The sequence below is a fragment of the Medicago sativa genome, chromosome 3 (genome assembly GCF_051527215.1).
Source record: "Medicago sativa cultivar Bolivia chromosome 3, Bolivia_mono, whole genome shotgun sequence".
NCBI classification, from domain to species: Eukaryota; Viridiplantae; Streptophyta; class Magnoliopsida; order Fabales; family Fabaceae; genus Medicago; species Medicago sativa.
In genome coordinates, this window is record NC_140751.1 from 55,664,136 (window position 1) to 55,690,449 (window position 26,314).

Here is a 26,314-nt window from a genome sequence, read left to right on the forward strand (position 1 = left end):
ACAGCTTAGAAATAAGGTCTGAAGTGATGTGCATTCCTATAACCATCACTGAGGAAGTTATAGCTAAAGCTTGTAAAAGGCATGCAGAGGGAAGATTCCAAGAAATAGTCAGGAAGGAAGATGTCCTGCTAAAAGGTTACTACAACTCTCTTCTGGGTGGGAAGAAAGATGCCAAGCCTTCAGAAATGGAGATTCACAATAGAATGTTGGTGAAATTCAGTAATGATTGCTTCTTTCAAAGAGCAGGAGGGTCTGACCAACCCAACAACCAACAGAAGCTAGCAATTTATTTCATGACCAATCTGGAAAAGATAAACTTTCCCAGATATGTAATGGATCATCTCTGCTGGGCCATAAACGAAAGCACTACAAGAGGAAGAAAACAAGTACCCTATGGAAGATTGCTGTCTGAAATCTTTCATCAAGGAAGGGTGCTGGAGTTCTTAAAAAGGACAAGGAGTGCTTCTGATAAATGTTTCGAAGTCTCTACTGCTGAAAGGACTATCAGTAGCAGGAGCTTATGCTCTATGAAGTTCATCAAGGAAGTTTCTAAAGATGAAAAGTGGTTGGAGATGACCACAGAAGAATCTGAGATTATCAGGGACTTTCCTTCCATTATTAAGGAAAGTGATCCTGAACACTTAGCTAGATTAGTAGCTGAGTACATCTTGGAGGAAGCTGCTCGTGCTAAAGGGAAAGGCAAAAAGGGCAAGGCAGTTGCTGTGTCAGAAGCTGTTGTTTCTGATGCTCCTACAGGGAAGAGAGCCAGAACTAGTTCTGAATCTGATGCTGCTCCTACTAAAGGAAAGAAGGCCAGAACCAGTACTGAGTCAGAAGCTGCCATTGCTAAAGTTGCTAAGTCTGAATCTAAACCTAATTCTATCAAGGATAAAGGAAAGATGCAGAAGATTGGTGCGGCTTCTATTCCACAGAAGAGAAGAAGAGGTAAGGCAGACTTGGTAATCACTCAAGAGCAGCTGGAGGAAGTTCTTGAAGAAATGGAGAAAGAAGAGGCTGATCCCAAGCTGAAGAAGAAGAAGGCTCCCCTTCAACTTGTGAGTCCTATGGTTGAAATGACTCCAAGAATGAAAAGGATGGCAGATGAACGTGCTTCTGATCTTATATCAGACAGAAAGGATCAAAAAGCACAATACATTCAGCAAAGAGATGAAAAGCTCAAGGCTTTGGGGTTGGAAGACTGTGATAGGTTCTACAAAGAAAAATTGGCTGAAGTAAGAGCCATTGCTGGTAAGCCTACTGAAGACAATGAGGAAGACGATATGATGCTCATTTTTGAAAATGCTCCAGAAGAGGGAACTTCAGAAGCAGTTCCTCAATCTGCTGGTCCACAGAAGATCACTTCTGAAGCTGGCCCTGCAGATCAGGTAATCCAGATTCCAGTCACCTCTATCCCCATTTCACTCTCTTCACCATCAGCACCTGAACCAATAGAAGACACTTCTGTCTTAGACAATCTTATTCTACACTGTTCAGGTGACTTACCCAAAGACAAAACCTCAGAAAAGGCCTCTGAAACAACTCCAGAAGCAGCTGCTTCTGAAAATGTTGTTTCAGAAAACCCCCATCAACAAACACCTGAACCACATAAACCCACAACACCCCCACAATCACCATTAGCTACCATTGACCCCCAACTCAACAATCAAACAACAAATTCACCACAACAACCACCAACTGAAACTGAATTTCAACCTTTACCTGAACACTCTCCAGAACCAACTCCCATGGATGTTGACATCTCTCTAGTCAATGTTCAAGCCTCAACCTCCACCACTCACATTGTTTCTGACCAGCCTTCATCTTCAAACACACAAACACACCTTACCATTCCAGTTCCTAACCCTGTTCAAGATCTGGAAATCAGTGATTCTGATCTTGAAACCCTTGATCAACCACCCATAAACATCCTGGAATCTGGATATATTAATTCTGAGCTTCTGACAATCCTGAGTCAGATGCATAATCTTGTGGATCAACGAAGGACAATTGATCTCACAAGTGCATATGAAGACTCTTGGGCATCTCTTCAGAACCGGGCAACTGAGCTTATCGAAGAAATCAAAGCTAAATGCATCAGAGTCAAGCAAGCGTCAGTCAGAAGACTAATGGAGCATGTGAATCAGAGTCTTAGAGTAAGAAGTTCTACACTGCTCCTGGCAAACCAGCCTTTCTTCTTTGAAACGGATTACTTGACCAGAGAAGCCAGGTTGTGTAAGCTTCTGAAGAAACAGATGGCAGAGCAGCAGCAAGAAGCTAAGGAAAGGGAACAAGCTCTTCTCCAGAGGCAACAACAACTTGAAGAACTGTTGCAGAAGAAGATTGAAGAAATGGAGGAGATGAAGAAACAACAACAAACCAACCCTTAGTTGCACACCCTTGTGTTTTCCTTTTTGTTTGTTGTTTGTTTTATTTTCTTAGTCCTTGCTTCTGAAACCATCATGTTTTATTTCTCTTGCTTCTGAATGCTTACTGATTCTGACTGTTTAGCTTCTTCTGACAATTGAATATACATGTTCATATATTTTGCTCTGATTTATTTAGTTCATTGCTTAGTATACTCTCTCATGTTTGAGTTTTTCTCATATTTTTTTTTGTCTTTTATGCTTATATATATTTCATTTTTTTTGATAATGACAAAAGGGGGAGTATATGTGACAAGTATTTAAAGGCTCTGAGCCCCATTAATGGCATTTGAAATTTTTGAAAAACTTCTATCATTTTTTTTTACCTTATTGGTATAAGCTATGAACGAACGAAGGAGTATCAAAATTCAAGTAAAGTTAATTGAACCATTCTTCTTATCTATAAGTTAATTCTTTCAATGATTCAATTTTGTTTTTAAGCTCTGATAATATTATTGCGCGAAAAATGAATTTAATTAACCTGGATAGAACTTAGGGGGAGCTTACAAACCTCACCTTAAAGACTATCAGACTCAGGGGGAGTTTGAGCTTACAAACCTCAGATTCTGAGCTTACAAACCTCAGACCCCAAAGTCAACTTGTTAATTAGATTAACAACAATTGATCAATTTTAAATACTTTTGTTTGTCATCATCAAAAAGGGGGAGATTGTTGGAACAAAATGTGTTTAACAATGAACCTTAAAGAGTTTTGATGATAACAAGGTATTAAAAATTGTAAATTGGACTAGCTAATATTTGTTCAAGTGTACAGGACCATAATTATAAAGTTACATCATCATTGGTTCTGAATGAGCTAATAAAGAGCAAAAGAAAATGAAGCTTAGATGATTCTGAAGTCAAAGCGCTCCTGAAGTCAAGCTGCTCCTGAAGAAATAGCGCTCCTGAAGTAAGCTGCTCCTGAAGAATAGTGCTTCTGAAGACAAGAGGTCCAGAAGCCACATCATCAGAAGCTGCGTCATCAGAAGCTGCAGAAGTCACATCATCAGAAGCTGCATCATCAGAAGCTGCCTCATCAGAAGCTATTTCACCAGAAGCTGAATCTCAACTGGATTTGCAAAAGATTCAAGAATTGAAGAATTATCAATGCAAAAGCGGTCTATTGGATTCGAAAACACAAACAAAGGATTAGTGGAGTTTTGCAACGGTCATTTCAAAGGTGTTTGAAGGCTTGTGCTTGCAATTTGGACGAAAGCGTTGACATTGTACTTTGTACGAATTGTACAACCACGTTCTCCACTACTCTGTTTTGTGTCCACGCTTCAAGACAAGAAAACAGCTCCAGAATACGGTCTCGCCTGCATATATGTTCCTTTGGATAAGGAATGGATTTCAAATTGGTTCTTCATAGGACAACAACCAAATCAGGCAAAAGATCAGTGGTGAAAGATCAAGCTTCAACTAACGACTCTTTGGTGTGCTGGCAATTTCACAACGTCTCTTTCACACCTCTATATAAAGGAGTGAAGACCTAGAGAATTGGTAATGCAAGAACGCTGAACGAAAGACTCACAAGATTTTCACAAGTACCAAACCTCTGCTGAAATTGTTCTGCATTCACTTAGAATTTCTGTGTCTCAAAGTCATATCTTAGAAATTCTTAAGTCCATTGAGTCTGTATCTGATTTGTATTGTGAGCACCTCTGATTGTATATCAAGTGTTCAACCTTAAACAATTTTCTGTGTAATTTTGTTTAGCTTGGAAGTCTCTTGCATTTGTGCTTGAGCAGGAAGTCTCTTGATTGTGTTCTTGAGCAAAGGAAGTCTCTTGCTTGTGTGCTTGAGCAAAGGAAGTCTCTTGCTTGTGTGCTTGAGCATTTGTAATCAGATATTACTCATAGTGAAATCTCCTTGGAAGTGCAAGGGGGACTGGACTACTTCCGGTTTGTGGAAGGAACCAGTATAATTGCTTTGTGTCGTTCTTCTTCTCTCTCTCTGTTTTATTCCGCTGCATTTAGATTCTGATTATCACTTCAGAAGCTGTCTCACCTAGCTTCTGATCAGTGTGTTCAGTTTTTAGGAGAAACGAAGAATTTTTCAAAACACAATTCAACCCCCCTTCTTGTGTTTTTCTCACCTTCAGCTTCTTGTGTAACACTTTAGTGATTTACTTCTTAGGGCTTAGGTCATTGTTAAACTATGAATAGAGCAGCCACCATACTTGTATTCTCATCTTTTGTTCTTGGAAATAATAAGTGACAATTGTTTTCTTTAATAAAAGATCAACCTTTATTTTATGTTCTTCTTCTTCTTCTTCTTCTCTTCTATGTCTACAATGAACGTGAGTGAGTAGACTCTTCTTGTCTTGGGATTGTTAGGTAAGTCTAAATGACATAACCCTAATCAAACCAAGCCTTGAACCCTAATTTTATATAAATCTACTTTCTAATCTAATTTCACCGTTGTTATAATGAATTAACAAATATCAAACTCATGAAGCGAAAGTGGAGGGTTAGTATTTGTTAATTCATCATCACAAATATTAAGCGATGGATAGAAAGATGAAGTTTTAATATTGGAACAAGTGAAATTAGACAAAGATTGCGAAACATGAGAATAGTCTAGCAAACCTTGAGACAAATAAAGTTTCGTTCTTCAAGGATTCCAATAGCAATCAACCATGAGAATAGGCATGGTTGCTAGAGGAACACACTCACTGAGACCGAAAGGAGATGTGATAGGCTTAAGAGAAACTTGTCTTTAGAAAGTGGGTCCAATATAAAGTTCTGGTTTAGGATTTGTTTTGTGAAGGATTTGTCATCTAGATGAACCAATAATCCCAAGGCGCTTTTTATTTTTATTATTTTCTTTTAATTAAAAATCCAAACTTATCAACTAAAACTCTTTTCTAATCATTGTTGACAGTTAATTGAATTCATAACATCATGTTGGAACGATACTCTTTATTACTACTTCGGTAAACCGTGCACTTGCGGATTTATCTCATCACCCTACAATTAGCAAGTTGACGCTGGTTGAAGAGATCCCGAAAGGAGGAGAGAACCTCGTTCTCAAAAAATCCCTCGCTAGATAATACTTCTTGCATGAGGTTAAAGTATATGGCCCCGGGGGAACCATGTTTCACCGCTTTTTCCAAAATGAATCTAATCTCCTACAAGTCAGGCCAGATTTGGTGAAGCTTGAAAGCGGCCAACACCATACTATAAGATGCATGACCACTTCTGGATAACCTCTGCATAAACAGACGTTTTGCCTCGCCCGCTAAGGGATCAGCAATGTACCATAAACAATCCCAGTTTAGTTCCCTAAGTACCACCTTCTTGTGGGGAAGTTGGCGATGACATTTGGATGTCATACCAAAGTTTAAAAGGTCTTGGACCCCGAAGGCAGCAACCTTCTCATTAACAACGATGAGAAGTTCACTCGAAAGTTTATCCATTTCATAAGGAGTTTTCCTTTCTGTTGCATGAATTGAAGGATGTAAATGGAAAATGTGTCATGAGAGGAAAGAGGTGAAGGATTTTATGGAAGGTAAAAGTAACTGCAGCGACGAGGTTAGTTCTTATGCGCAGTAACCGTATAAAAATGGGAAGTTAATTTTTTGGAGTTAGTGGAAGTTGAGGAATTTCTTCGGAAGAAGGGAGAAAGAAAACCTGAAATGACTACTCTTAAGAGTCATGACCACCGTGACATCATGCTTTGGAATACTTAGAGTTTTTTCCTCAAAAATGCCAATTCTCTCCTCTGATTATATTCAGTCGAAAATGGCATTTTTGGGGGCAATTTGTTAGCTGGTATTTTCACCAGCCTCATGTAATATGCGGTCAACATTAGTTGATTTTTACTCTTGCAGGAATCGAAGTCTTTTTCTTCAATTAAAGGAGTTCGACGAAATGTTGGATTTCGCGTAAAGAGTCTAGAAGCATTAAAGTTCGACAAGATACAAAGCAAGAAGCAAAGCCGTCGAAGTCAAGCAATTGCCTTTGAAGTGGGAAAATTCAAATTTCAAAAGGGAAGCGGTTTCCTCAAGGGAGAACGTAGGAGACAAGAGGTTGTCTACATGGAAGGAGTACTGATCGTGGGATTAGCTTCTTTCCAAATATTTCCTATGTATAAATAATAGTTTTCCACAGGGAAAACAGGTTGTAAATCGCTTGTATAGAATTCTAAAACACTCGAAGTACCGGCACAAGAGAAAAGAGTCATAAAGAATGTATGTAAAGGATTTGTCGAACCACTTTTATTTTTAATGCACTTGCATTTGCACATTTTCTTTTCTTTAAGTTTTTGCAATTTAAACTTAATGCATGAAAACCTGTCAAAAGATGCCACACGGTCTCATCTTGTTGGTTAAGCAACCTACGAACTCGATGAACGCACAACAACAAAATGGACAACGTGTCCTAGGATCTCTGGTTTGGTCCTTCTTGTTATAATCAAAATCAGTCGGTATTTATTTACCAAAAACACTGGTAAACACCTATAGGTTGGATTAAGGTGCTCCACCGAATAATGATAGGTGAGTAAAGCCGCCAAAAAGGAATGGGCTACCATCAGATCAGTGTCGATAGAGTGAAAGTTGTCGTAGACGTCGGCTCTTAAAGTGCGTGGCAATGTTAGGAGTCTCACATCGAGTACATCAAAGTGCTTGAGGTGGTACTTAAGCCATGAGGTTCTCCCATCTATTAGAATAATCTTTTGGATTGAGCTCTTCTCATGGGCTTAAGTTGTAACATTGATTGAACTAGAACAAGGATAACTCATACTTTTGTGCATCGTATATCTCCCAAGTTGATTTTATAGTCAGTTTTGACCTGCAATATTGTAACATAATACAAAGTATCAGCGCAAAAATTATACTATATATAATATTTTTTTTGAAGAGGCTAAAATTACTATATTTATATATATATATATATATATATATATATATAATATTAATACCTAATAAATAAACCATGAAACACTATAACAACAAATTGCAAATTATATAAAACTTTACCTTTCTTATTCTAAATTATAAGGGAGATCAAGGGCAGTTTTACCCCGGCAAGTCTAGGCACATGCTCGGGCTCAACCTATACTTTTTTTTTATCAATACAAGAAACTTGACCTATAGTGACAGCTGAAATCTGTCACTATAGGATTAATTTTCGTAGCTAAATGTGCCCATCTGTCATTGGGAAATGGTTGTCGCTGCATGTTTTTCACCTTTACCTATGGACAAAACCGTAGGTAATTCTAAGGATACCATTTTAAAAACTTTAAGGACTACCTACGGTTGCGGCAGGCACTAAAACATATCATTGTTTTATTTTATTTTTTATATTTGCTATTCTAGTATAAATTATAAAACTGAATAATACATAAAATTACCACTTAAATTAGTTTAATCAATATAATAAAATATTATAATAAATATCATTGGAATTTGAAATTGATTACTATAGTCAATATTTATAATAAATTCTTGAAGTAACTTAACTAGAATAATTCTCCCTAACTATAAACTATCATATCATTCACCAAAACCAATACTCAATAGTAATACTAAATACTCAATACTCACATAAATCAAAATCTATATATACTTCATTGTTCATTTAATTTATGGTTACAAACTTTGAATCACTATTCATAATCGCTTATCAGAAATGCAAAAATGAACAATATATATAAAAGCATAAATGCACTCAAATCATTCATCTCATCGTTAACCAGCGTTATTCATTAATGAAGTTATCTTCAACAATAGCGGGTGCACCAAAGTTATTACCAACATTAACAAAAATTTGAAGTCCACTAGTTGTCAAACCCTGTCAATAAACTAGTAAAATAATCTTATAAGCCTGTGAGAAAGAATTGTTACCAATAAGATCAACGACGCGTGGTTCAATAACTTTATGATATGTTACACCGATCAAGAGATATTCAAGTCACTTGATGATGTTGATATTATTCGAACACTCACCACAAGGAGGTCTCGGAAAGGGAATTTATCTCCTAATTTTATTTAGCACATTATTGACAGGTTATGTTTCATCTCTCTTATTTTAAATTGTACTTATTTGCGGTTAAAATTTTAACCAAGCTCTATAAAATTTCTGGCTCCAACCACTGAGGGAGATCAAGAGAGAAATAATGCCTTGCAATTGAGAGGAAACATACATTTTAGTTATTTGTTATGTGGTACGAGGAGAGAAGAAAGAAAATAGATCTAAGGTAGAGTGGTGCATGATAGAATCTATGAACTTATTAATACTTCACCCGAGGTCACCCATCCTTCACTCTATCTCCTTTTTGGATATTATACATTATAAGAGAAACATCGTTTTGTAAGATTGAACACAACAAAAATAAATTAACGAAGGTTGCATATCCATATGACATCAGGGGGTTTTCAGTTTTCACATCAGCGCGGAAAATACCTCATGGGACAGAAACACACGGTGAGTTTTTACATCAGTTGACATAAGTACACGAGGGAAATTCTTAATAGCATATAACATTTACATTAGTGGATAATTGAAATGAGGGACAAAAAACGCGGTGGCATTTTTGCAATTTAAGTGAAAACTTTTGCTAACTTTTTTCACATCGGTGGTGAGAACTTGCCTGAGGTAAAAACAAATTTTCACTTTTACCTTTTTCCTTCCTCTATGGTGAAACACATGCACATGTTTTCCTTCCTCACTTTTTCACTCTCAAGTTGATTTTATAGTCAGTTTTGAAACCCTAACCAATTGTGAAACCCTTTTCAATCAGTGTGGAAGTTGTAACACTCTTGGAGAAGAATGTGAAGGGTTATGGTTATGGTCTGGAATTGTGAATGTGAATGTGAATCTTGATAAAAGTTTTTCTTGTTGTTGGGTTTGGGTTTTGGGGTGAGAAAAGGGAATGATTGAATAGAATGATTGAGAGGGTAGAGAAGAGAGGATAGAAGAAATTTGGGGGTTTACTTGGCCAAAAAAGAAGAAATTTGGGGGTTTTATTTAATGTTCTGATGATGTTAGGTTTGACATTGAAGATGGTAAAACTACTAGCTGTTGATAACTTTTTCTGTTTTTGTTTTGAAACTAAACGCATGCTTAAAAAAGAAAACACGATTAAATTGAGGATGTTGCTAGGCGGTGTTGTTTTGCTGTGTCTTTCTTGTAATTTACTCTCTTTTTTTTTTTCATAAAAAATATAGATGGAGTTGTTCATCATAAGTGAAATACTCGGCTTATCTTGCACCATGTAATGTTATAAATTGCGAGATATTTGTAAAACTTTTGTTATATTCACTTGTCATAAATGAGATTCCAAGGTATATTTGAATCTGATTTTTGTATTCTGTCATTTTAGTGTAATTCTGACTATGATATCTTAAACTCTAGTAGAATTTTAAACATTTCATCACATGACAGCCAAAAGAGGAAGAGTTTATATTTTAGAGAACATTTAAATGTTGATTTTTAAAGTATAAGGTCGATCGTGAATTATATTGGTAGGATAACAAGTTAATTAGGGACCATAACTTGATTGTATGCGATTTGTGCTTAGTACGGGGCTTTGCCAAGGTGAATGGCAGCATCTTGGTAGGTAGTTTTTTTGCCAGGACTATAGTATAAAACACAAATTCTTTTGAAATCGGAAAGCCTTATCTCACCATTACGTGAGTCCATTTGTTAGTTGGAATAAAAGGTATAACCAGCTAGTTAGTTAGTTTGTATTTAACATAGTGACAATGAAAGACAAAGATAAAGGATAATGAAGAAAAGGTTTGAAACACTCTAGTGAGTCTCTATGCTTGTTTGCTTTGTTGCTACCACTGTTATTTGCTTTGGTGTCTCATCTCATCTTATGCCTTTATATATAAATACAACTGGTCTTGTGACAGCCTAGGTAGAATGCTTCTACTACTATTTTGAATTAGAAGAATGAATTTTAATTGACCTTTTAATGCCTAACAAGGGACTGGTTTCTAATTCTTACTGTTAGATTTTCAAAAAATTCTAACTGTTATTGTTTTTATTTTTAAATTGTGTATTATGGAGAGTTGCAATTGATTTTCGAGCAAAAATGATGGTATTGTTGCAGGTTAAGGGTAATGCAAAGAAGTATTGTGTCGATCCTTATTACATTGGAGTTGTGCGGCCTAGGTCTACTTGCGATATTATTGGTTTTCCTCTCTCTTTTTCTACCTTTTTACTCTCTCTCTCTTGCACACAAATAGTTGAGGTCACTTAGTTTATGTCCTATTCAATTTAGATGAACCAAATCTTCAAAGACTGTACTTTGTTCACCCTAGGCAACTAATTAGGATTTGTCTCATCTTATATAAGCAATTAAACGCAATCTCTATTGTTTTTTCATTAACAACTGTGATTGCTTACTGTACCCTCTGAACCGTGATTTGAAATAATGTTTGCATGGTATGTCTTGTATAATGTCAAGTCTTATGTTCATTTATACTCACTTTAATTGACTGTTTGCGTCATATTTTACATTTTCAATTTGTAGTTATAATGCAAACTCAAAAAATGGCACCTCCTAACATGCATTGCATCGCTAAGTTTCTCATTCAAAGGATAGTTGCAAGGCCTAGTGCAACTAGAGAAGATATCACTTCGGAAATGGTAACCACAAATACCAAATTGTTTCTTGATAGAGATTAAAGATACCTTGTGTATTTTAATTTTTTTCCCTCATTGCTTGTAGTTTTATGAAGAGTCTAGTTATGTGGTTGAAGAGAGCACACTGAGAGTTGTTTATGTTGCAAAATCACCGACCCCAGTTAAAGAAGGATCTGATGTAGATTCGTTTCGTTGAGCATCTGTCTTTTTACGAGAATGTAATATCCCGCCTGTCAGTATCGGAATATTACCAGTCGATCGTGTCAGAGGATTATGCTCAATAAGTTTAATGGAAAATATTTATTATGTGATGTCAGCTCATTACGTAATTAATATCAGAGTCGGATTTAACACGTTTAAAGGCAAGGGCATAATGGTAATTTCATACAAAAGGATATTTATTTGTTAATTGTCCCAAAATATCTCATTTTATCTCATTTTATCTCATTCTTTCTCTCTCTTGGTTGGAAAAAGAATATCTTCTCCCTCTTTCTTCTCTCCATCGCCCTCTTCCTCTTTCTCTTCACAAATCTTCCAAAATTTCTTTCTATCATGGAATAAGCTTAAATCATGGTACTTACAAGAATTAGGAACAAGAAGAAGATTATATTGAGCTTGTTTTCCAACTATATCATCTCAAGGAAATAAACAAGAGGCTAGGGTTTTGGTTTGGCAAAAGTTGGAACTTGAAACATGGAGTTGTTCTAGCCTTCATGAGTTGGAAATCAAGAAGTTAGGGACTTGGGTTTGTTTTGAAGCTTGATTGGAAGATTGGATGGATGAACCAAGAGCTAGGTTTTGAGGTTGTTTATGGTATGAATGACAAATTGGAAGCAATTGGTAGAAGATTGAGCATAAGCTAGAGTGTGGATTGTGTTCTTGGTTAACTTAAAGCTTTGGAAGCAAGGAAGTAAGCTAGGGTTTGTTGTGAAGGGAAAATGATGCTTGCTTGAGCTTGAGGCTTGGAATTGCTTTAATAACTTGCAAGGTGAGTTCCTTAGATAGCTTACCACCCTTGGTTTATGTGTTTTATTCATGTAAGGAAACTATATGAATTCTAGGGTTTAAAGTGTAAGTTAGTTGCCCCTTTTCTTGCCATGCTTGCTATACTTGTATGTACTTGTTCCATGATTGTTTTATAGGTTTCTAATGATCCTAAGGGTCATATAGCACTTGGAGATGCTTGGTTTGAGGTTTTTAAGTCAAAAATATCAATTTTGAGGTTGCTGGACTGTCACAGCTCGCTAGGCGAGCTAGAGGGCCGAACTGGGGGTCCTGCTCGCCCCCAACTCGCAGCTGCGAGCTGCTGCTCGCCTCCCCAGCAAATCTACTCACCATGGCGAGTAAGGCAGTGAGACACCTCACTGCTTTGCTTGCTTTTGGCAGGTGTGGGGATTCGCGAGGCGGTTTTCTCCGAGGTGTCTTTTTACAAATGCAAACCCCTCAAACCAAGATCCTAATTGCTAAGTTGAAAATAAGATTTTCTTATAAGAGAAACAAGTATTTGGCAAGTATAGTAAAACATGGTAAATGAGAGTTAATACGATAAGTATCGGGTAGCAAGATATTTCTTAAGTAAGGGAATGAACTAGAGCCTCGACTAGTTTTCGAGAATTAGAATGTTATCATGAATGACTATGTAAGTTAGATTGCGAAGAATGTTTCTACGCCCATGAACAAGTATGAGTTTACCTTTAATCGGATTCTGAGGTAACTCGCATGTATGATTAGGTTTAATCTTTCACGATGTTAAGACTAAGATTATAACCGCATGTCGGTGCTCGTGTCTCTTGTTATCCACGTCAGGGGGATATGGGAGGTTCTCGACTCAAGGGGAACGGTTCAAGCCGCAAGGTTTAATCTTTCATGATCACATCAGATGCTTCTGATGTTGAGATGGAGCAATCTTTCTCTACTGTGATTATGAAGTTGGTTATGAAGTCTGTTACTGATAAACCTTCAACCAGCAATTTAACTCCAAACTCCATAAACAACCAACTTTCATCATCTCATTTAGCTATTCAACCTGTAGCTCCTCCCAAACCTACAAAAGTACCCTCACCACCAACCATCTTTCTAGATTGTACTCAATTACAAGATGTGTGTGAGAATATATCTCAGGAGTTTATCAAGCTGATCCAAGCAAGGAGTAATCTTACTCACAAGGAAAACTATGAGAAGCAGTGGAGAAGATTAAAAGAAAGAGTTGACTTTGTCTTGTCTGAACTCCATAGAACATGTCTAGATGAACAAGACTCAGCTCAACAAAAGCTTCAAGACTGGTTGAAAGAAGTAGACAACAACTTACAAGAAGTTAAGATTCTGAGAACTTGGGTGCAGAATCCTCCAAGCATAAAAGGAAGAGAGGTTACAGACTTCATTCCTTCTGGTGTGCATCCTAAGGACTTGGATTTAAGCTTTTTGAGCAAGATTAACTTCCAGTCAGCATCTACTGATTTGGATTTATTACAAAATAATGTTGAATTGGAAAGGGAGAACAAGAAGCTAAAGAAAGAGCTTATGGAACAAAAGCTACTCTTGTTGGAATATAAGTCAACTACTGAAGCTAAGCTGGAAGAAGCTAAAGCAAGAGAAGAAAATCTGATCAAGAGTAATGAGGACTTCAAGAATGAGATGAAGAAAAAACAAGAAGCAATGCAGAAGCAACAAGAAGAGACTAATGTGATCCTTAAACAGATGATGGAAATGTTTAGCTTGTTTAGTTTAAGTTTCCTTGTTTACAATCTTAGTTGCACACATTTTAGCTTGTTTAGTTTAAGTTTCCTTGTTTACAATCTTCTTACACTTATTGTGCTTCTGATTTCATTTTTGCTTCTGAACATATTTTGCACTACTGATCAATATTTTATGAATTCAATTGTCTTGCTCTGATATACTTCTAATTGTGTGGTTTTGCTCTGATATTTATACATATTTTATGCTTTGATTAAAGAATTTTTCTCACTATTTTTGTCCCTATTTTTTTCTTTTGTCTTTAGTTTTTAAACTTTTTGTTGATGACAAAAGGGGGAGTAGTATGCATAGTACTTATAGGCTCTGAGCCCCCATTAATTTAAAATTCAAATTAAATTAATAGGACCCACTTCTTATCTCTTAGTCTATTAATGTGAGATTATTCTGAGTGTTTTTGCGCTTTCAATTGATGAATTTAATTAACATGGATAGAACTCAGGGGGAGCTTACAAACCTCACCTTAAGTACTATTAGACTCAGGGGGAGCTTACAAACCTCAAACCCTTATAGTCAACTTGTTAATTGGATTAACAACAATTGCACATTATAAATACTATTGTTTGTCATCATCAAAAAGGGGGAGATTGTTGGAACAAAATGTGTTTAACAATGAACCTTTGAGAATTTTGATGATAACAAAGTATTAAAAAATTGTCAATTGGATAAGCTATTATTTGTTCAAGTGTACATGACCATAGACAAAATTTAACATCTTAAATAGGTTCTAGATGAACAAAATAGAGCTAAGAGATCAACAAAAAGGAAGCTTAAAGCATCTAAAGAGAAGTGCTCCTGAAGTCAAAAGTGATCCTGAAGACAAAGTGCTCCTGAAGTGATGAACTCATCAGAAGCAAGTTCATCAGAAGCATCTCATCAGAAGCTGAAGATCACCAGAAGCTGAAGTTCATCAGGAGATGCAAGACTTAAAGCTTCAAGGTTTTTTCAATGGATTTAAACTCGTCTAAGCATTGCAAAAGACTAGAAATGTAAGGCAACGGTCATTTTGAATGGATTTGAAGGCATTGGATGCTTATCTTCAAAAAGCGTTGCCAAAGTACAATTGTATGAAGTGTACAACCACTACCTCCACTACTCTGTTTTGTCTCTCCTACAGGACAAGATAAACAACTCTGCCTGCAACGATGTTCCTTCACAATCTGAATGGATTTGAAATTGATCCTTCATAGGACAACTACCATATCAGGCAAAAGATCATTGGTGATTGATCAAAGCTTCAAACGACTCTTTTTGATGTGGTGGCAATTCACAACGTCTCTTTCACACCTCTATATAAAGGAGTGAAGACTTAGAGATTGGCAAGGACTCAACAATAATTTACATAGTGCCAAAACTCTGCTGAAATTATTCTGCATTCAAAGTTGACTTAGAATTTCTGTTTCAAAAGGTCATATCTTAGAAATTCTAGAGTCTTAAGAGTCTGTATCTGATTTGTATTGTGAACACCACTGATTGTATATCAAGTGTTCAACCTCAAACATTTTTCTTTGTAATTCTGTTTGATTAGAAGTCTCTTGTAGTTGTGCTTGAGCAATAGAAGTCTCTTGATTGTGTTCAGGAGCATAGGAAGTCTCTTGCTTGTGTGCTTGAACAATTGTAATCAGATATTACATTATAGTGAACTCTCCTTGGAAGTGCAAGGGGGACGGGACTACTTCCGATTTGTGGAAGGAACCTGTATAATTGCTTTGTGTCTTTCTTCTTTTTCTCTCTCTGTTTTTATCTGCTGCAATTTAGTCCTGAACATCACTTCAGAAGCAGTCTCTATTTGCTTCTGGTCAGTGTGTTTCAGCTTAGGAGAAAACGAAGAAAAAACTAACACAATTAACCCCTCCCCCCTTCTTGTGTTTTTCTCACCTCCAAGATGGAGTACCTGTTGACTGGATTACTCTTGAAGCTGCAAACTAACCGCAGATCATATTTTTATCATATTTCTTAGGAAAATAAAAGTCATGTTGTATTTTTAGCCATATATCAGTTAATATCTTTGAAGGTTATCTTCTAAGATTCATATGCCTTATATATATATATATATATATATATATATATATATATATATATATATATATATATATATATATATATATTTGAATATTGATGTGGAAAGTTGATGATTGATTATTTAATATCAAATTAGATAATATAACTTCTTTTTTGGCATTAAAATTATCCATAATTTGTTTCCATTTTATTAATATATAAAAGAAAAAAGCAGGTGTCAAGCTTATTTTCATTTTTATTGAAGAAATGTGTCAAACTTATTTGATAAGCCTTTTAAAAAAATAATTATTTCATTACAGTGGTTTTGAGAACTGATGTGAAATATAGATATTTAATTTCAGTGTCTATCGTATAACAGATGTGAAAACTCCATTGTCAAAATTTAAAGTACGTCTATTACAATAGTGGAAGAGGATCTGATGTAGAAATCAAGATTTCACTTCAGTCGAACCTCGATGTGAAAGGATGTGGATTTACCTCATCATGTAACTTTAAATCGGTTGCCAACTGATGTGAAAAATCATTTCCAAATGATGTAAAAAATCATTTGTGATTTCCTAAACTGATTTCACCCATGATTTCCTTAAAAATCAGATTTGAAGTTTTGGACCAAAACCAATAATATAACTAGAAAAATCAACATAAATGCATTTCATTAAAGCGTATTTCGTGGCATTAAACATTACTACTCTTATTATAATACATACGAGACAAATGCATTACAATACTAAGAAAACTCAGTTTGCAATTGTTGGTGTTAGACTATAAATATTATTGGGGACAGTTGAATTTAGATCACATATGCAATGTGTATCATGGGGCGTGAAAACACGGCATGCAGGAATGCCATAATAAAGTGGAGGTTTAAAACTATCACAACAATGCGAACATTGCGCATTTGTTTTGCAATAGGGACAATTTGGAGTTGGATTGAATTTCGGTTCATGGCTTAAAATCTCAGCATTGATTCTTCCTGCAATGATTTCGATGCATAAATCTGCATACACAAACAAACAATACATGTATACTTAGAACAAATGTGAGATTTAGAATTGATGAAAATTAGAAAATTTGCTTAAATTGCTCAATTGTTTTTAACCTGATACAAGGATGGAAGAAACAACCAACAGTGCAAGTTGGAGAGGAATAAGTCTTGTTGTGTCCATCATGATCATAGTACATATATTGCTATGTTCTACGAGGAAATATTTATAAGGCCAAAAGTTGACCATATCAACTAATTGATTTTTAATTGATTGCTGCATAATGTCAATTATATTTTTTTTATAATACTAATTAATTAATTAATTAATTTTGCTCAAAAATTAACTAATTAATTAATACAACATCGTATTTGATACTATAAATTATTTATTTTTATAATGCATTAATTAATACAATATGAGCACTTGATATTTTCAATTATATCTCTTACAATGAATTAATGCAATGTGAAAAAAAGTCAATTTATTTATATTCCCTCCGTTTCAAAATACATGTCGTAGTTTTACGATGTTCACTATTCACATAACTTACTTTGACCATATTTTTTAACTAATATATAAATACAAACTTACTTTGACCATATTTTTTAACTAATATATAAATACAAATGTTAGCATTTTTTTTTTTGGTAGTGGTCGGGTTTTGAATCACAGATCTTGCATATTTTATGCACTGTCCAAACCAATTGAGCTAAGCTCACGAAGACAGGATGTTTGTTTAATTTGTTTCAATGAATATTTTCAATATGTCAAATTTTAATAATTTTTTTATTATATATAATTAAAAATATTAATTGTCAGAGTTGTGTATTGACATATGTGCAATGGTTGACTGCGACGTACACCCTCCGGACACTAATATAAGCAAAAATCCACTTTCTGGGTTCATTCAATAAATGATGTATGTAGCCTACAATAAAGATTACATACATCATTAATTAAATGAATCTAAAAATTTAATTTTTGCTTATATTAGTGACCGGAGGGTGTATATTTTAAAATGGGGGAGTAATAACCAGTACATTTAAAATGCCAATAAAAACAAATCGAGAACATTTAAACTATGAAGAGAAATAATTGATGATTAATGGGTTTGGTTCAATTCCCACGTTCTAATAATTTTTTTTTTTGAAAGAATAACCCTTTGTTATATGCCCAGCTCGATATTTTTACTATATATAAAGAAAATTACCCTTTTCAGCACACTTTTGGGTTGGATTTCTGCAAAAATACTCTTAATTTTTAATTTTAATTTTAAATATAAATAACACATGTAACAAATAGATATCTATACTATATATAATGAAAACTACCCCTTTCAGCACACTTTTGGGTTGAACTTTTCTTTTCAAAAATAGCCTTATTTTTTAATTTTAATTTTAAATATAAATAACACATGTAACAAATAGATAAGAATAAATTTAATTTAAGGAGAAAACTTACGCACAATTCCTTATGAACTGTTCTTCTTGTTAGCCAATTATAATAAGTGGATTACTAATCCATGTCACAACTCGTCCATGTTAACCCTCTTTTACCTCTGTTAACCACATATCAAACTCACAAAAAATTAGCACAAAAAAAACTCATGATACTTTTTTATCAGCCGATTTTATATTATACATCTGTGTTGTTCCCCTTAATACAACCGACAAAGATTGCCAAGTATTTTCATATCCCTTCCACTAAAAAAATATTTCCATATTATTTTATTACTTCTACATAAAACTGTACTTCCATATTATTTTATTAATATAAGTTACTCTTGCTTAGCCTTTGACCAATTGTAACAAACATGAGCAAAAAATAATGATAAAGATTGAACTTTAAATCCTCTAAAAAAAAGATTAGTAACAAACGTGAGCAAAAAATAACGGTAAAGATTGGACTTTAAATCCTCAAAAAAATATTAGTAACAAACGTGAGCAAAAAATAATGTTAAAGATTGAACTTTAAATCCTTTGAAAAAAATTAGTAACAAACGTGACCAAAAAATAATGTTAAAGATTGAACTTTAAATCCTCTAAAAAAAAGATTAGTAACAAACGTGAGCAAAAAAATAATAATGTTAAAGTCTGGACTTTAAATACTCTAAAAAAAAAAAGATTAGTAACAAACGTGAGCAAAAAATAATGTTAAAGATTGAACTTTAAATCTTCTTATAAAAAGATTAGTAACAAACATTAGCAAAATCTTATTTACTAAAGCTTAACCCGTAAAGCTAACCCTAAACCTAATTTTTTCCCCCCATTTTTTCCTCCACTTTTCTAAGCCATTGGATCTTGCGCATTTAGGCGCCATTCAATTTTAGCCATTGATCATATTATATTTATCTCTTCTATTTTCCGAAACAACTATTTCGTATTTATCTCTTCTATTTTCCGAAACAAATATTGCATATTTATCTCTACTTCCGAAACAAATTGGCCCTACAACTATTTCATATTTATCTATAGCCCTATTTTTCCGAAACAACTATTTCATATTTATCTCTTCTGTTTTCCGAAACAACTATTTCATATTTATTTATCTTTTATCTTATCTTATTTACTAAAGCTTAACCCCTGAAGCTAACCCTAACCCTAATATTCCCCCCCCCCCCCCCCCCCCCATCATTCCCTCCACTTTTCTGAGCCATTGGATCTTGCACATTTAGGCGCCATTCAATTTTAGCCATTGATCATATTTCATATTCATCTCTTCTATTTTCCGAAACAACTATTTCGTATTTATCTCTTCTATTTTCCGAAACAACTATTTCATATTTATCTCTTCTATTTTCCGAAACAACTATTTCATATTTATCTCTTCTATTTTCCGAAACAACTATTTCAAATTTATCTCTACTTCCGAAACAAATTGGCCCTACAACTATTTCATATTTATCTATAGCCTTATTTTTCTGAAACAACTATTTCATATTTATCTCATCTGTTTTCCGAAACAACTATTTCATATTTATCTATCTATCTATCTATATATAAAAGTTAACCAATAAGCTAATGTTAGCCCTAATTTTAACCTAAAAACGTATGCTAACTTTACTGTATTACCCCTGACCTATTTAATTAATTAACAGATAAACTTCAAAATCCGATTACTATTTTGTTGCTCATGAAGCTGATAACAAAACAACACAACACACGCGTTTTCTCTTTCCCAAAACAAACACGTGTTTCTTCTTCTTCTATATATAAAAGTTAACCAATAAGCTAATGTTAGCCCTAATTTTAACCTAAAAACGTATGCTGACTTTATTGTATTACCCCTGACCTATTTAATTAATTAACAGATAAACTTCAAAATCCTATTACTATTTTGTTGCTCATCAAGCTGATAACAAAACAACACAACACACGCGTTTCTTCTTCTTCCTTTTATCATCATCACCACCGCCAACCCTCTCCCTCTCTCTCTCTTTCCTTTGTTTCTTTTTTTTTTTCATTATCTTTTCAAGAGTTGCTTCAAAAACCAATTGTGGTGGTGATTTTTTTGTAGCGGCTCACGGTGACGGTTTTGGTGGTGGTGATTTCCTATAATCAAATATCGAAACTTCCGAATTAGAATCAGCGCCGATCTTCTCCTTGAAGCTTTATTCATCGCCGCCGTTCAACCTCATCAAGGCAATAAGCCTCTTCAAGTTTTCGTCAAAGAGAATGCTTCCATGCAACATCATTTTCAAGACCTTCGATCCCTCGGTATGCGTTTTTAGTTTCGTTACGTTTTGATAGATTTTGGTATCGCGATTAGGGTTTTGGTATCGCCGGTGTTGTTTTGATTGATTTTTTCGATTTGATAGGAAAGGAGCTTGAAGAAGCTAGAATTCTTAGTGAAACGGCACGGTCGCGGAAGGATTTTTGGGGGAAATTGGAATTCGGCGAAATTGGAATTCTTAGTGAAACATGTTCTCTTTCTCTCAATTGAATCTTGAATTCCTCTTTTAGGTCATAATTTAGGGAATTAGTTCTATCAATTGAATCTGGATTTTTATCAATTTCAACTCTGTGTTTTTAGCTTACCCATTTGATAAAAAAAAAAGTTGTTGGGATATATATGTGGTGCTCATCGGATAACAAAAAAAATTTGCGTTTTGAATGTTATTGCCACTTTGTTTGTTGTTATGTTATTTTATTTTATTAGATTCTTTGGTTAATTGTTTCCTTCTATTTTTTATAGTTGGAAACTGCAATCTCTATTGGAGGGGTGGAACTGCACCATTACTGCTCACCTTGGATGTGTACGTTTTATTCTGGTCTAGGCTCCTTCAATTTGTGTTGGTTTTTCTGCTATCAATGTTGGTGATTATTTGCAACAAGTATCATGCAAGTGGTAAGTATTGATAGTGGTGACTGGATGTAGAATTTAGGTGTCTCATAATTTCTCAGTTTGTAGCAGCTGAGAAAGAATAAGACATGATGTTGGGATTAATTCATGCTTCAATACCAAGTAGAAGTTTGGCTCTTTTTTTCTACTGTGTGGCAGGCATATATGTGTATTGAAGTGCGTGGGATTGCGTGTTTAAATTATCATCATCTTTGTACAAGCGCTGCAGACATTTTACTCTTGGATTTTTGTTGTTGTTGTTTATGGCATAAGTTTTAATATATGGTGTGGGGATAAAGGAGTTAAGTTGCCCTGTTGCCTTTGTTGTTATAACACTCTTAAGGAGGTAACCTCTTCCTTTTGCGAGATAAAGAACATGAGGTAACTTTATTTCCGATATTAGTTTTAACATTTGGTCTTTCAATTTGATTGTTATTATTTGTACCTTCTTTCAATTTGGTGTATAATTACTTTCATCAATAAGTAACAATATCATGTAAGAGATGAAGAACACCAATTTCTGTCATGAATTGATCTTTTTTTTTTAATTCAGCATATATTCATAACAGCCCCGGCACAAGTGCCTAAGAGGGCAAGGAAGCATACAAAAAAGCTACAGGCAGCGCTAGCAGAAAATAGAAAACCCTAAAATAGAAGAAATGCCATAACAGCAGGACTTAGACCACTCCAAAGCTAGCCCATGCCAACACAAACTGCAGCAGCTACTGTCACAACCAGTAAGTGGCACCAGCCACAACCTCAGTTAGCAGCAGAAGAAGCAAGACAGCAACCGAAAGCGCCCGAGCCAACCTGATCCAAAATTACCTCCTTAAACAATCTTGTGGGTTCCAACACTATCTAAAAAAGGCTTGCTGCAATTATGGACTTGATGACATTTACATCGATTGATTATTGGTAAATTGATCTTCCTATAGTTGTTTAGGTTTTAAATTTTATTTTATATCCTCCTTGCAGTTATTGTATTGGTGACATATAGTGTACCTTTTGTTTCATATTTCAACCACGAGTAACACTCAATCCTTTACAAGTGTTAATGGGACCCAAATAATTCTTTTGTGTGGTAGTGGATTTGTTTTATTTCTATTTGGCTGATGAGATTTTGTTTTTTGCAAGGACTGCTCTGCTCTTTTGCTGAGTTTTCTACATCTGTTTATTGGGGGTAGCAGAGTTTTAGATCAGTATTGGGGCTGTTTGGTGGTGTTACAAGGTTGGATAATTTGCAATTTGTCCAAATTTTTCCAGCAGCTGGCTTAGCTTTGGTTTTGGTTGTGAAGTTGAACATGTTCTTTAATGATAACCTCAAGGATATTGCTTTATAGTGTAATGTATCTGTTTGTGTAATTCTCGATATATATAATGCATTATTACTTTCTAATTCTTACTGTTCTAATGCATATGTTGCCTTAATTCTATTTTTTTAATTGAAAGGATTTTATTTTTATAGCATAAATCATTTGACTCTCAAATAGTTTATATCAAATGGTGTTTTCTCTCAAATAGTTTGATTAATTGAAGTTGCTTGCTGAATATGACAACTATATATCAAAACGAGAAAGATATCTATCGACTGGGAGATTATTTGGAGCAAGTTCTCAACCGGTTTAGTTGTTTGAGCAGCAGGTTTTGCTTATGCCGTAATAGGTACTTACCGAGCGAGATCCTCTTATTGCGGATGGTCTAAATACACTTTTTCAGTGTAAAAAACGCTACTCAACTATGGATCTCTTTTTTAACGTCTCAACCCTTTAAAAAAGATGAAGAAGTGTATTCCAATATTTAAATAATTGAACCAGTGAAGAAGAAGAAGAGAAGAACACCGATTTATTTTCGGTTCAAACTTACCAGAAGCCTCTACGGATCTTTTGTTCGAATCTCCAATTCAAAATTCAGTTTCAGAACCATAAAGAGGAGACAAAGACGAACACAACGATGTAAAATTTTTCAGAAAACGTTCAGGTACGGTGGCGCCACCGGCGGACCACCGTACCTCCGCCGTTGTGTTCGTCGGAGAAGACGACGGAGAAGAAGAGAGAAGTTGCAGAGCTTCTCTCTCTAAAATACTTAGAGAGAGAAAGGAGAAGAGGAAATGAAACCAGACCGGTTTCAAACCTTTATATAACCAGTGGACCGGTCTGGTTCACTCCTGGTTCACTTTTCTTTCAATCTTCACCGTCAGATCTAGGTCTGACCATTTGGATCGATCTGACGGCTCCTGTAGCTCCATGGTGATTTGGATCCATTTTCCCATGGGCTTGGGCCTGTTTCTTTGTTTTTCTTGGGTTTCTTGCTATATGTACCCCTGCTTGTGCTATTTGAACCTCCTGTGTATTTGTTCTTGTGTTAAAAAATTTTTAAAAAAATTCCTATGAGTTTTTCTATGTGTTTGGCGACATTTTTTTATCCTTTTACTTGTCATTTTATCTCTCAAAAAAATATGGAAAGATATTTTTGTTAAGGTTTCTTGAATTTTTGTTTTTGATTGATTGATTAAAAATGTAGAAATGAATATGATGATTATGCTTAAATAAATTGTTATGAAAATTACGCTTTATTGATCCTTGTTAATCCCTGTATCATGACTTGAAAATTTGTTATGGAATTAGGACCTTTGGATCAATATTCCATAATTTTCATGATGGTTTGTTTAAGTATATGATTATTTCCATTTCTTGCATTTTAATCCTCCTTTGTCCTTATTTTCTTGCTTGCAAAATGTGCCAAAATACATGCTCATGATTCTTGATTACCTCTATCATCTTTGCTTTGTTCTTCAATGTTTCTATCTTTTCATAATGTCCTATGAAAATGCCTAAAAAATGTTGAGTTTCAATATGTTTACTTGCTATATTTTTCTTGCTTATATTTTTTGTTGATATTTTTCTATATTGTGGTTCTAACCTTTGCATGCATTTCTATCCTTTGTCTCATTAGCATTTCATCTCTTATTTTCTAGCATTTATCTTTCTTGCAATTTAAGTTTCCTTGCAACATTAGAATGTAAATTAGGGACTTGTAATTTTACTTTCATGTCATTTACTTTTCTTACAAGACCATAGAATGTAAACTAGGGCCTATGTAAAGGACAATGGACTCTAATGATGTACACCAACACAAGCACCGACACATGCACACACATCACATGGTTACTTTAGATGTATGCTTAGGGAATACATGCTTTAGATGTATGCTTAGGAATCACGATACTTAGAAAAATTCTCTTTTCCAAAAAAATATGAACAACTTCACTCAAATAATTTTCCAAAGAAACCTTGGGATCAAGATCCCATTGAATTTTCCCTTTATTTTCTTAAACAAAAAACCTTAATGAACTTTAATCATACTTAGACCTTTTTTGCAAAATGACTAATTCCACCTCACATTTTCCAAATCTTATGCCCCTGAGGCCTCTCTCTCTCTTATTCTTCAAAATTCCATTTTCAAAATTAAAATCAACCAACAAAAAACAAAAAACATTTTTTTTGGAAGAGAACTACATGGATTTTGATCTCTTAAAAGGGTATGTAGGCAAGAAGTCAAAACTTCTCCAATTTCAATAAAACAAAATTCAAACACATTCTTCTCCCTCCAATTCTTAACCTAGCAAACCCTTAGGTGTAAATAACACTTTCAAATAGCATTTAAAAATAAAGCGCGCGCGTAGAAAGTAAAGACGGTTCCTATAGGATACTATAGTCGTTATGGGTGCCTAACACCTTCCCGTAACGAAAACAACTCCCGGACCTCGATTCTCAAGGGTTTTTCTTATTTTTCCCTTCCCAAGAAAAAATGAGATATCAAAGGTTAAAAAGGTTCAAACTTAATCAATGTTTGACACCCAAAAAACCAAGATAAAACAGCTGGCGACTTCACTGGGGAGATTCGAGAGTTACGCCTAGTCTTTATTTTCACGCTTGCGCTTTTGTTTTTACTTGTTTCCTTTACTTGTTTTCTTATGTGAATAAATGTTTAAATTCTTGCAAAACGTGTGGGGGTGAGAATATTAAAGCCCTACACCCGGGCGGAGTGAACTTAAGATTTAGGAGGGATATAATCGACAATTCAATCTGGGGGTTGCCTCGTGTATTGGATTATGCGATCAATCCCACATAGCTGAGGCATTTTGGGGGTGATGTTTTCGGCGCGTGTTGTCGCGTTTAGGCACTTTGCTTCGAATTGTTCTGTGACGCTATGGACCGTAGATAACCGAACCCATCCATGGCCATTTTTTAGGATGTAGTGCGGAGGCTAAACTGAGTGTTTGTCTCGAGTTTTAGTCGTCACGCGATACTACACTCAAGTTAGACCTTCTTACGGATAATCATGGAGCGAGTGTTTGTCTCGTGGCACCATGATATACGTGAGAGAGGTTGCGACTTGGGAACTTTTTAGAACCCGGTTACTATTTCCCAAAGCTCTAGTTTCACCGGACACCGTGTCCACCCATGACTCCTTGGCTTTAAATATTAACCCTCAATGTTTTCTCCGTACTTGAATGTGATCATGCATACACGCATACATGCATACATGCATAAACTTTTTCCATGCATTTATCGAAGGGCTTAGACAAATTGAAATTGTAAACATTGTAGGAATGGGGAAGACTAAGTCCTACAAATTCATGGAGGTTGATTTGGCTAGTTTGAGAGATTTGGCACTCAAGGTCAAGGATCCGACCGGTTCCCAACACCGTTATGGGGACTTACTTACTCTTCTCCGGACTAATGTGGATGAGAAGCTTGTGCACACTCTAGTGCAATTCTACGATCGGGAATATCGGTGCTTCACTTTTCCTGACTTTCAGTTGGTACCTACTTTAGAGGCTTATTCTTACTTGACAGGTTTGCCTATAGCCAAGGGAACACCTTTCACGCGTCTGGAGCATCCCCCTACTCCCTTGGTTATTGCTAAGGATCTCTATCTCAAGACCTCCGATGTCTCCAAAAATCTTGTCACTAAGGCTCACATCCGAGGGTTCACTTCGAAGTATCTACTTGAGAAAGCCAATCTCAAAACCACTTGTCAGGACACACTCGAGGCTATTCTTGCACTACTCATCTATGGGCTTATCCTCTTTCCAAATCTTGATGATTTCGTGGATATGAATGCTATCATGATCTTCCGCTCCAAGAATCCGGTTCCTACTCTTCTGGCTGACACATACCATGCTATTC

At 35.2% G+C, this 26,314-nt stretch overlaps 1 protein-coding gene and 1 long non-coding RNA gene across 5 annotated transcripts; one reads left to right on the plus strand and one right to left on the minus strand.

Moving 5' to 3' along the window:
• Positions 1 to 16,467: 16,467 nt before the first annotated feature.
• Positions 16,468 to 16,969, minus strand: LOC146938494 (uncharacterized). Its single transcript, XR_015033383.1, has 2 exons — positions 16,895 to 16,969; positions 16,468 to 16,792 (listed from the first exon to the last, which is right to left on the minus strand). It is a non-coding gene; the product is annotated as an uncharacterized LOC146938494 (long non-coding RNA).
• Positions 16,970 to 20,159: 3,190 nt separating this feature from the next.
• On the plus strand, positions 20,160 to 22,518 carry LOC146938495 (uncharacterized). 4 transcript variants are annotated; one of them, XM_085752423.1, is made up of 6 exons: positions 20,160 to 20,497; positions 20,599 to 20,703; positions 20,976 to 21,128; positions 21,282 to 21,503; positions 21,676 to 22,037; positions 22,257 to 22,518. In XM_085752423.1, exons 1-4 carry the CDS (start codon positions 20,464 to 20,466, stop codon positions 21,296 to 21,298), a joined length of 309 nt encoding a protein of 102 aa, XP_085608549.1. In that variant the 5' UTR covers positions 20,160 to 20,463; the 3' UTR covers positions 21,299 to 21,503; positions 21,676 to 22,037; positions 22,257 to 22,518. The 4 variants fall into 4 exon arrangements, 1 of the variants encoding a protein (XP_085608549.1); XR_015031317.1 differs by having other exon boundaries at positions 20,599 to 20,743; positions 20,976 to 21,503; XR_015031318.1 differs by having other exon boundaries at positions 20,599 to 20,743; positions 20,976 to 21,503; positions 21,692 to 22,037.
• Positions 22,519 to 26,314: the final 3,796 nt, after the last annotated feature.